The sequence below is a fragment of the Clinocottus analis genome, unplaced genomic scaffold (assembly GCF_023055335.1).
Source record: "Clinocottus analis isolate CAN_PGR_092001 unplaced genomic scaffold, fCliAna1.0.p SCAF_6, whole genome shotgun sequence".
Taxonomy (NCBI): Eukaryota; Metazoa; Chordata; class Actinopteri; order Perciformes; family Cottidae; genus Clinocottus; species Clinocottus analis.
The window spans coordinates 10436092-10447650 of NW_027176218.1; the positions used below are offsets into that span (position 1 = coordinate 10436092).

Consider the following 11559-nt stretch of genomic DNA (forward strand, 5'->3'; position numbering starts at 1 on the left):
TTTGTGTGTGATCAGTAAATATTTAGTGCAGGCGACATCCTCTGTCTCGTCTTAATCGATACTGGTCCCGTTGGGCAGCGCTATTGTTGTGTTCATGCAGGCTTGCTGAGCATATAGTGCTTTTATCCTCTGCCTGAAGGGAGAACAACTACTAATCACACAGAGGAAACTTTTAAATCCGGGAAATAAAAACTGCAGCACAAGACTCATGTCGTTTAGTAGCAAATGAATTGTGTCTAGTGGAAATGTTTGAGTTGAAAAACATGTTAAATTTTTCCACGCAGTATAGATTTACGCGAGGTTAATTGAGGCGATTATCATTGAATTAAAAATGCGTTCTTAATATCTGCATAATGTATTATTGCTTTGAGGTGTAGCTGTAAAAACAACATATTAATGTTTATTTAGTCGCTTGTGTCTTCATTTAGTAGTATATACAGTGATTTTGTATTATAATTATTGATATCAATCAATGCCAATTAATAGTAATAATAAGGATGATAATAATGATATCACACTACTGTTTTATAGGCTCCATTTAAACACATGCATTTTTATTTATTGTTACTAAAAATTTAAATGTGGGCAGTTTTTAATTACAGCTTTAATCACAGATCATATTGCATCTTCACTTCCAATCGGCAGTATAATTAGTAATACGCAGAATCTCACAATGCCTGCTCGCCACACTTAAAGACAGGTGTCTGTTGTGACTACCCCCCTCCCTCTCTCCTCAGAGCCCACACAAAGCAGCGGCGTACAGGCGCGTTTTGGCCATCTCACTGTAGGAGAGAAAAGGCGCATATGATCTCCGCTTTGCTGTAAAACCTATCATTTCCAGAGGCAGTCAAATGATCTTCTGCTCGGAAGACACCTCAACTTGTATTTCCAATTCCTCGCCCTAGAACACATGACGTGAATCAGTTGTTTGTTCCGGCTAACCAAAGTTTTTGCATGATCAGACATTTGCCAAATTTTACAATAAACAGCGTGTTTTTTTTTGGTGTTTGATCCCGTCTGTCGGAGAGGAAGCTTTGCCAGTTTCATTCTCAGCACTGTGTCGAAAAAGAGAAGACAAAATATATTCTGAAAGAGAGGGAAGATGCATCCCGCTACGGACGAAACGACGCATGCATTTGGTAGGTCTGTTACTATAAGAATACATCCTCCTGCATCTCTGTCACTATCAAATAACGTAATTAATGGACATTTTCTAAGTAGTTGGGCTCATGGTGATCCTCTTTAGAAATTAACACTTGGATAACAACCGAAAATGAGCGTTCTCAATGCGCAGATAAACACGCGACGATATGCTGTCTGCAGCAGTCCAGCAGTATGTATATGTAATCCTGATTGCTTATTTAAACAATAATTTAATATTGAGCTGCGAAAGAAAACACTGCAATTTCCCTATTTATCCAAATAAAGTGTCGACAAATGTATACTTACCATTTGAAGGACGCTGAATCCTCGATAAATGAATATCTTTCGGGGTGTTTTTTATTTACAGGCTCTTCGTTTTCACGACTTCTGTAAATAAAAGCAAGAAAATAGTCATGCAGACTAAATATAATCGGCTCATTTGTTTTAGAATAAAGAAATAATTGGTCTAAATACCACCTCTGGGATTGCCTGAAGTGGCAAAAAGTAAATCCAACTTTGGCAACTCTCAAAGCTTTGCCGTCCAAGTCATGTAAAACAGAATTTAAACAAACAGTCATCAGTTTAAAATGGTGCTCGTTAGTTTGGTCGATGCGGGAGAAGAGACTGAAGCCGTTTCCGTGTCGGATGGCTCCTCTAAATTGAATCTTATTTGAAGCAAAAACTTCATACGCTAGGGGGCACCCATATACTGTAAAACATCCTGGGACAATGCTGCTGCTGCTGCTGCTGCTGCTCTCCCTCTGCAGACACAGACACGGCTCAGGCTGGCGGTTCATCATATGTCTCCGTGAAGTTTTACCTGCAGTTCAACTTTAATAGCCTCCGGGCATTAAGTAAACCTTTTCTTTACTGCTGTTTAAATAGCCTCCAAGCCTTGAAAAAAATATTAACCATGTGGTCAGAAACTCTGGGCAAACACTGACCCCGTTTTACATGCACAGCATCCCTCACTGCGTTTGTCATCATCCCAAACTGTAGATTGTCTTTATTATAAGGCAACATCTGACATGCATGATAAAGCATCTAAATGACCACACCAGCTTTTTATGGTGCTGTTTATCAGGAAGTGGCTTTACTTTCATCCTAACCTTAATGCGAAGGGCATGGCCTTTGACCTCAAGGGACATTTCTAAATGTAGTCCCTATTTAAAGCTGTAGTCATTTCACGTTTTGACCACAAAAGAAAAAAAATCTGACTTGGGAGACCCAGATATGGCCTTTCTGACCTGGTGTGTTAGGGATGTTTGCAGCGGGGGATTAGCCTGCTGCGGCGGGTGTCCAGATGATGTCAGTAGCCTATCATAACATTTTTACAAGAGGTGTGGATTGTGATGAATGGTACATGGTGTGAATCGAAGCGCTAATAGGTATATTACCCTGTACAAATATAGGAACGTGGACAAATATGGAGCAAAATGTAGAAATTCAGACAACATGCCGTTTTTTAGTGGGACTCTTCCGTGTGGCTTTAATGAAAGCTATATGTGCATAGAGCAAATTAGTCTTCATGCTGTTTTATTCACAATTATCCTAGATAATGGTCACAATTTGTACTTAGAGTATCGTGCAATCTGAGTGTCTTGTTTTGCCTATTGTTCTTCTAAGATGTGTATTTTTATACTCTTTATATCCACTTGCCTAAAGGATAACGATTATGGTGCAATATATGGACAGTTTTATAGTGGCTAATGAGCACAGATCATGTTCCAAAAGGTGCACCTGTGTCTCAGGGAAAACATCTCCAGATATTTCAGCTCGCTATACGGCTATGGATATACAGCAACACGATATGAGGCACCAAATTTATATTTTGTGTTTTCTTCATGCAATTGTCAAGGCTTTACTGGTAATGTGAGTATATTCTATAGTCTGGGGCTATTTGAGTGATTAGAAAAGATTCCTCTTCCCGAAACAGGTCTCGTTTTAGGACCAAGCGGCCCTCTCGACCTCCATGCTGGCTCTGGCAAGGAACCAAGTAGCACAAGTGCCGACTAGCCAATCAGGTTCAGGGGGAGGGCCTTGAGCTCTGACCAGTCAAACACACTCTCCTTCCTTATATGGCAGCCGATCTCCATGGTAACGTGTGCTAAGTTGCAGCAGTCGTGTCAAAGTTCACTATATAGAGAGCTCAGTGAGCTGATCAGAGAGAAAGCATTCTGCCAGCCCGGCTCCTACCAATCGCAAATCACTTCCTAACCTCCGCCTTTTTAACATATTTGATCACTTTGATTCTTTACTCCTTTTTCCTATTATTTTCCCGTGCACGGAGGAGGTTTGTAGGTTGCGATCTTAGTTTTTTTGTTTTTGCGTTTTTTAGTGCTTTCGCTTTTTTTGGTGGGGAAAAGAGTTGTCTTCGTATTCCAGGCTCTCCAAAAAAAAAAAAAACATTGGCTTCAGCTGCGCGCTTTTGCTGGCGCTGCCTTCACAAGAAGAAAAGGAAGAAGACGCGATTTTTTCTCCTCAGTTGGTGATTTTCTTCAAGACTTGTGCTGGAACTTGATAGCTGCTACACAGCGTGCTCACCAGTTGTTGTATGCTGCTGCTGGCTCGCTCTCTCCAACCCTGCTCCATCATTCACTGAATAGTCCATGCTACCTCGGCTGATTATTTTAATATTTAGCCTACATTTCCCATTGATGGGTGTACTGGATGGCTGACTGTAAGCGCCCCTGGACTTGGCCTTTAAGCGCAAGGCAGCGACTCAGCTCGCCATCGCATCAGTTTTGAAAACGTGCTTCGCAGCGTCTCCAACAGCAATAAATCGACAGTTTTTCGGGAGATTCTCAGTGGATTCAACGTTATAGGCTAGATTTGACATTTCGTGTGTCCGGCTGTTAGTCCCAGTTTACCGCGTTTCCTTGAGACATTTATTCACCGCGACACCAAAACGGCAGACAAAAAGTTTCTTTACGTTGACTGATAGATATGGCAATGGTAGTGTGGAGAGGCTCCCAGGACGATGTGGCTGACACCCAAGGCACCCTTTCCTCGCAAACCCAAGGAGGACTATCTCTTCCCAGCCCGCAACCAGGCCAGTTGAATCTGACATCCTCTCAGGTCGCCCCTCCGACCCCTCAGACTCCGGTCCAAGGACCCCCGAACAACACACAGTCCACGCCGACGACGCAGCAATCGGAGAAGCAGTCCCAGCACATTGAATGCGTGGTCTGTGGGGATAAATCCAGTGGCAAACACTACGGCCAGTTCACTTGTGAGGGCTGCAAGAGCTTCTTCAAGCGGAGCGTACGACGGAACCTCACTTACACATGCCGTGCCAACAGGAATTGTCCAATCGACCAACACCACCGCAATCAGTGTCAGTACTGCCGCCTCAAAAAATGCCTGAAAGTCGGCATGAGACGGGAAGGTATTGGGACTTTTTGTTTTCTTCTTTATTTGTGTGTTTGTGCTATGGGGCTTTTAGACAGGAAACCATGTTGTGTCGCCGCCGTGCAGCCTGTCCTCTCTCCTCTCTCCCCCCCGATGTTTCCCTCCCCGGCTGTGCGGCGGCAGCTCGCAATGGAGCCGCTCTCCGCTGCGGTGGAGACACGGGGCTCGTCGGTCCTTCCTTTTAGCCGCTGCGTTACAGGATCCAGCTCCAGCGCGTCGTAGTTCTGCGTTTCACATGCAAGATGCGAGGGCTATCGAATTTATACGCAGATAATGAGCGTAGACACGCATCTGTACTGAAAGATACATTATAGCCTCCTGCGCTATTATGGCGAGTATCGAATTAAGAGATAGCGTGTTCAGGCTACATCTCCACGTCTGTCCCGTATGCCTCGTCCACCGAGTTTAAAGCTGGACACTGGCGTGAATTATGCAGCTCACAATCTTGAGAATTTATGTGAATATTAGTCGAAAATAGGCCTCCACATATGGTAAAACGAGATGAATTGGAAAGTAGGTTAAGGGTTAAACATGCAAGGTCTCCCTTGCCCTCTTTGTGTTCCTTCACAGCCAGCTCGTGTTGCTGTTGCCGAAAAGCATCATTTTAAGCGAGACATGTGCATATATTGTGTTAAACGTGTATAACGCACATCTCTGCGGCTTTATTACATTATTTTACTCCCTACAGCTTCATTATTGTCCATGCAACCTTTGTTAAACTCTCATACAATAACATAATGTGTGTGTGTGTGTGTGTGTGTGTGTGTGTGTTCGTGTGTGTCCGTGTGTGTGTGTGTGTGTGTGTCCGCGTGTGTGTGTGTGTGTGTCCGTGTGTGTGTGTGTGCGTGTGTGTGTTATGATGTGTGTCATTTATTTATCATAAGAGGTGTAAGCGTTTGATCCAGTTTTCTGCACAGTTAAAAATCTATAATATTTGACAGCGTGTCTCTATGCCTGTAAGGATATTGTGTGATGATTTGTAGAATTCAGGCTTCAATATCTGTAGTTTCTCTTTTTACTGCAGCCGTGCAAAGGGGACGGGTGCCACCCACACAGCCACACCACGGTCAGTTCGCCTTGACAAATGGAGACCCACTGCACTGCCATTCCTACTTATCCGGATATATCTCTCTCCTGTTGAGAGCGGAGCCCTACCCGACGTCCCGATATGGCAGTCAGTGCATGCAGCCCAACAACATCATGGGCATCGAGAACATTTGTGAACTAGCAGCCAGGATGCTCTTCAGCGCCGTGGAGTGGGCCAGGAATATTCCCTTCTTCCCAGACCTCCAGATCACCGACCAGGTGGCTCTGCTGAGGTTGACGTGGAGTGAGTTATTTGTGCTCAACGCCGCGCAGTGCTCCATGCCCCTGCACGTGGCTCCTCTCCTGGCGGCGGCTGGCCTCCACGCCTCCCCCATGTCTGCGGACCGAGTGGTGGCCTTTATGGACCACATTAGGATCTTCCAAGAACAAGTGGAAAAGCTCAAGGCTTTGCACGTTGACTCTGCTGAATATAGCTGCTTAAAGGCAATTGTGCTCTTCACCACAGGTAAGACAATAGAGTGGCACACTCCAAGTTCAGTCTGTGTGAATGTCACCAACATGCTCACTAACATCAGCTAATTTAACTCCAACATAAATGTATCTGCAGAGGTTTAGATGAACACCCTGCTGCAATGTCCCCATATATGCTGCCTTCATGGCCAAGAGCTTTAGGATATACTCATGGCTACTAAATTATAAAACCACTTGATTAATCAACTGATTTATCACACACACACACACACACACACACACACACACACACACACACACACACACACACACACACACACACACACACACGGATAAACTAGAAATATTACACATGGCCTTGCAAGGGATTTTTTGATCACTTAAATTGACAACAAAACAAGAGGAAAGTGGCTGAAACATTAGCACATAATCTTGAGTTAAAGAAGATAACTCCACAATAATTACCGCCAGCATCATAAAATCTAGCTATTAACACACTTTTTAGGAACCCAATAGCATGCAGATGAATTGCTACACTTTGATTTTTTTTTTTCTTTTCCGCCATATATCAATGTGTGTATACCCCACGTCTTGTTTGTAGGGAATGACAGATATAAATGATGTCAGGCTCCGAGGGGGAGGGGAAGAGAAAAAGAAAGACAAGCCTAATGTGCCATTTGCACACAGTAAAAGCAAAGCGCAGGTTTCAACGATCTAGTGTCATTCAGGGGACAGACGTGTCCGAGCAAAAGCATGGAGACCCCATACCCACATTGTAATTGCAAATATGTCAGAATCCAACAGTATTATGGGATATTGAGCAGTGACAGGAGGGGCGGGTTTCATTTTTATTCGCAGAAATATTCTCCGCGCTCGTAGGATTCAAGGCGTCTCTGGACTTGGTCCACAACTAGGTCATGACCCAAACTTCCCAGCTATTTTGTTACATTGGCTCCACCATTAAAGGGTGAAATAAAAAAATCCGTGTGCAAGAGATTTACAAGGTTTCACCGTATGTGAATGCAGTTTCTTTGAGATGATATCATACCTGCAAGCCATCAGCCTCCGTATTTCATTTAGCTCTAGCAGCCCACTATTGTTCTCGTGATGGTGTGTTAACCTACTGAAAAAAAATCACATTTCAAGACATAGAATTTTATTATGAAGCCTAATTTGTCTCCTCCATATACCTGAGTCCCCGAGGCTTGAACATGATCTGTGTGTTGGAGATTGAATGACACGCCTTTTGCTACTTTGGTTGTTGTCATGCACAAACTTTACAATCTTAACCAATGCGCGTACAAGCGGTTTTTTTTTGGCATTTAATCAGCTTCCGCCCACATGCAGCAGCAAAGATAGTGATTATGCTCTCTGGTGGTATAGTATGACGGCGAGTCCGTAGGCTATAGGCCCTTTTTCCAAGCTAAATCTCTGCTCACTAAAGGTCAGTAGGTCTCCCTGTCTTTCCCTCTCTCCCTCCCCCTTCCCTCTTTCTCGCTCTGCCTCTGAATGTGAAAGACAGGCTCATCTGAAACACAGCATTTTGCTGTGAATATGCTTAATTATTTAGTTCACCTTTAATTGACTTTATAGCCGAGTTATAGCAGCGATAAAATTACGACACCCCTCACATTTTCCGCTGCCTCTTGAGTATGGCAAACTAGTTCAAGTTTTGTTTTTATTTTATCTTTATATATTTTTTAAATTGAAAATAGGATTTAATTGCTCCAGCCATAGATGCTGCCATCATAGTTTAGAGCTATTATGTATGTGTGGTAATTATTTGCGTTGCGCAATGTTATTAAATAATTATCATACACTGACAAATATGTAAACTAGTTATTAATGAAAACAAGCCTCGGGACTAATAAACTCCACTTTTACATATAATGGGATAAGAATAATTTCCTAAAATAATTGCTTTTTCCCTAAATGTGACAGGCTATCAATTTCCGCCATATCACCACGGTGGGAAAAAAACTCCTAGTGAGAGAAACACTTTAGGTTACACTTTATTAATGTTTATTTGCTTTTCCCCCCTTCCAGATGCTTGTGGCCTCTCAGATGTGGCCCATGTGGAAAGTTTGCAGGAGAAGTCCCAGTGCGCCCTGGAGGAATACGTCCGGAGCCAGTACCCCAACCAGCCAACACGGTTTGGGAAGTTGTTACTCCGCTTGCCTTCCCTCCGCACAGTCTCTTCCTCGGTCATTGAACAATTATTTTTCGTCCGATTGGTAGGTAAAACCCCAATTGAAACTCTCATCAGGGATATGTTGCTTTCGGGGAGCAGTTTTAACTGGCCTTACATGTCAATTCAGTAAACCAAGAAGGAGACGAACAAACAAAAGGTGGGGTTGGGGGGCTGCGAGACTACGATGATTATAGCTGCTTTTGTGGAAGGAATAAAAAAAACAACCGGCTGTTACACGGGGCTGGCTTTCATGAAGAAAGACATTGACGTAAATGACTGTGAATTCCCCCCTACTCCAAAAAAAATTGAGACATCCACTGAACTGAACTTTCAAAATGGCAGATACAAGCTCCCAGTGTTCATGCAGAACAACCTGCTTCGATTCATTTTTTTTTAATGAAAGAAGAAAATGAAAAAAAAAGAAAAAGGGATTTTGTTGATCCTTATGAGGAAAATTTAAGTATTAAGTGCATTTAAAATGATAATTTGGGTAAAAAGAAGAAGAAAAAACAGGAGAAAGGGAAAATACAAAACGTGAATTTTCTTTTCTCAAATGACTTGTCCTGTGTCCATGTATAGCTGTGTTTTGTACTTTCTTTGTTCCTCCTTTCTGGTTCCAAACCGGCCTATGTGATTTATGTAGTACAGGTGGTGTTATTTTCTAAGACAATGATTTATTTTGAAAAGGTGTAAAAAATTAAATAAAAAAAGACAAAAAAATAAAGTTCTAAAAAGAATTAAAACCACAGCAATAGGAGTTTAGGCTTATAATCTAGGCTTAATGCTGCAAGCGCACTTATATTGTTAGGATGACCAATACCATCTGGGAAAAGGGAGTTTTTTTGGAGTTCATGTTCAACTTTATGACCCGGCGATAACATTTTACTCTTTATTCATATGAAGTTCCAGGATCAACTTTGTTTTCCAAAATTATTTGCTGAAAAAGTCTTCCCCATTTCTTCCAACTTTGGATATTTTGCATTAATTCCCCAATTGGACACAATTTTTAAAAAATCCTACAAGTTGCCTATATCCTGATGTATTTGAGACAAGTTGCTTTACATGCATTATATTTGCATTTGAAGCTGTTTGCAGCGGCTTTAACTGCACTGAAAGCAACACTAACTTGTTTTTTAAAAAAAATTGGAGAGGTCAAGGGTCATAAAAGTTTGAAGCCTAGCCAGAGTAGTGTTTAATAGCAGTATTATTAAGGCGTCCCTGAAATGTCACCCTTTATTCACTTCAAGCATTAAGTGCCTGACAAGCATGATGTGATTCCTCATCAAAACGTTGTTAAAGTAGGCCAACAACATTTTTGGGATAACACAATTAGATTTGAAACTTCAGTGGTGTATTTCACCTGAAAAACACTGACAGAGGCAGTATTCTTGTAAATATAGGTCAATTCATTTCAATGAGTTTTTCCTTTATACAAAGTATATGTGATTAAGAAAAATCTGTGGTTGCCATTTTTTTTCTCAGTAATACAACGTCTTCAAAATTGAGTGGCAGACTTAGCTAGTAGCACTGAAAGTTATGTTTTTAATGTATATACATATTACTACAAATGTTTTCTTTTTCATGTATATTTAGACTGTGAATGCATGGCCACAGGTCGCTAACCTATTTTACCTTTGATATATAAATGTAAATGTTTTCTCTCTCTCTTTTTTGACTGTATAGATATAATCTGTGCATTCAGTACACTAGCCCTTGTATTTAAAGAAACAAAAAAGAAAAAGAAAAGAAATGAAGTTCATTGTTAGGATACAGACTTAAACAGGGTGAGCAGGTTTGGGAAAAGGAGTTGATATTTTAACTTTAGTGTTATTGCTCCTTTGGTCTTTGACAGGTGCCGTGGTGTGCTTGAGCGTGTGTGCGCGCGTGTGTGAGAACGTATGCGTGTGTGTATTCGGAAGCTAGCATTTTTGTCTTTGTTTTGAGGCTTTTCTTCAACACACACAAGAACATCATGTTGTGGTTGAATTAAAAGGGATCACTGATTGAACACTGATCTTTGGCTGTTCGTAGCCACATATGGACCAGAGAATGATACATGATTGTAATTATGAACAGTTTAAACTGACCCACGTTTTTATATAAATATATAAAAATATATGACTGCAGGGTATTGATAACGTATAGATACTTTTTTTATGATTATGATTATTATTATTATTATTAATTGCAAGTGATATATGTGAGTGTGTGTGAAAGTTTATAGTTGAACACAATTCTTGTTTGTTTGTGTTAGCTTATTGTAAACAAGCATTCTGCTGTAAATTTGTTCTTGGTATTAAATTATAATTTATGAATTTGAAAACACACGTTTTTCATGTTTTTTTACTTCTCAAGTGTATGCGTGAACATGTCCTTGTATGTGCGTGTGGTGTGTGTGGTCGGGGGGGAGTGGAGTCAATTTGCTGTGGCAGGATGTTGCCCTTTTGCCCCATGAAAGTGATTAATGAATTTCAAAATAATTAATCAATCAGCCAACATGCTCGTTCAACGACTTCACTTTTTTTCTACAAGGTTAAGATTATTTTTCTATAAAAATGCCGATTAGTAATTGACTAGGCTGTTTGGGAAATAATGGATTAAAGGTGGATGTCACTTTAACTCCAGAAATAGGATGCAACAGTTGTAATAATGCGCCCTTCCTCAACAGATAATTACATTTCATAACAGACCCCCTCACACGGGACACAGTGCATGGAGTAATAACTCAGCTTCCCCGCACACATGAATAAGACGTTATTAGCATGAAGTCATATAGCATACATTGTAACATCCACATTGACGGGGGGAAAAAAGTTTCAATTATTTTCTAAAAATATCGGATTGTTCTCTATTAATATAACTGCATATTCCTTGCGTTACTACTCTTCTTAATTTCCAACTGCATCACTGAGCTTCATTAACAAGGAAGTTGCTGAGCGCTGCTCATTTCAACGTTTTAATCACAAGTGTGTTAATATCCAGAAGTGGATGTGATGGGGTCTGAATGTAAATTATTTACGTACGTGATATTGTTGGCAAACACCTTTGGCCTATCATTAATTATTAGTAGTATTGGCTTAGTTGAGAGTTAGGCCTGAAATAGAATTAGCCTTGTTGTATAGAGGCTTAATCAGGATGGGGAGAAGCCAATATCACCACAGTTTCTGCTGCTGCTGCTCCGTGTGAGTGTGTGTTTTAGTGTGTGTGAGTGTGTGCTCTTGTTGCTGTTGATAATGATGAAAATGATGATTATAATGTGATGCTGATGGTCTTTTATCTTCGGCGTCTTGCTGAAA

At 41.2% G+C, this 11559-nt stretch overlaps 1 protein-coding gene across 3 annotated transcripts; it reads left to right on the top strand.

The window, feature by feature from the left end:
• The first annotated feature begins 1002 nt into the window (after window positions 1-1002).
• Window positions 1003-10649, top strand: nr2f2 (nuclear receptor subfamily 2, group F, member 2). Of its 3 annotated transcripts, none has more exons than XM_068602581.1 (3): window positions 1003-1139; window positions 5579-6106; window positions 8119-10648. In XM_068602581.1, the coding sequence occupies exons 1-3, from the start codon at window positions 1103-1105 to the stop codon at window positions 8391-8393; spliced, it is 840 nt and encodes a 279-aa protein (XP_068458682.1). In that variant the 5' UTR covers window positions 1003-1102; the 3' UTR covers window positions 8394-10648. The 3 variants fall into 3 exon arrangements, with proteins under 3 accessions (XP_068458682.1, XP_068458680.1, XP_068458681.1); XM_068602579.1 differs by lacking the exon at window positions 1003-1139 and adding an exon at window positions 3312-4531 and having other exon boundaries at window positions 5561-6106; window positions 8119-10649; XM_068602580.1 differs by lacking the exon at window positions 1003-1139 and adding an exon at window positions 3312-4531.
• The last annotated feature ends 910 nt before the right edge of the window (window positions 10650-11559 follow it).

Excerpts from the sequence above, each read along its gene's own strand:
- nr2f2 (XM_068602579.1), top strand. The coding sequence starts at position 4,090 with ATGGCAATGGTAGTGTGGAGAGGCTCCCAGGACGATGTGGCTGACACC. Across the intron at positions 4,532-5,560 it reads AGTCGGCATGAGACGGGAAG|TTTCTCTTTTTACTGCAGCC; the intron begins GTATTGGGACTT and ends CAATATCTGTAG. Across the intron at positions 6,107-8,118 it reads AATTGTGCTCTTCACCACAG|ATGCTTGTGGCCTCTCAGAT; the intron begins GTAAGACAATAG and ends CCCCCCTTCCAG.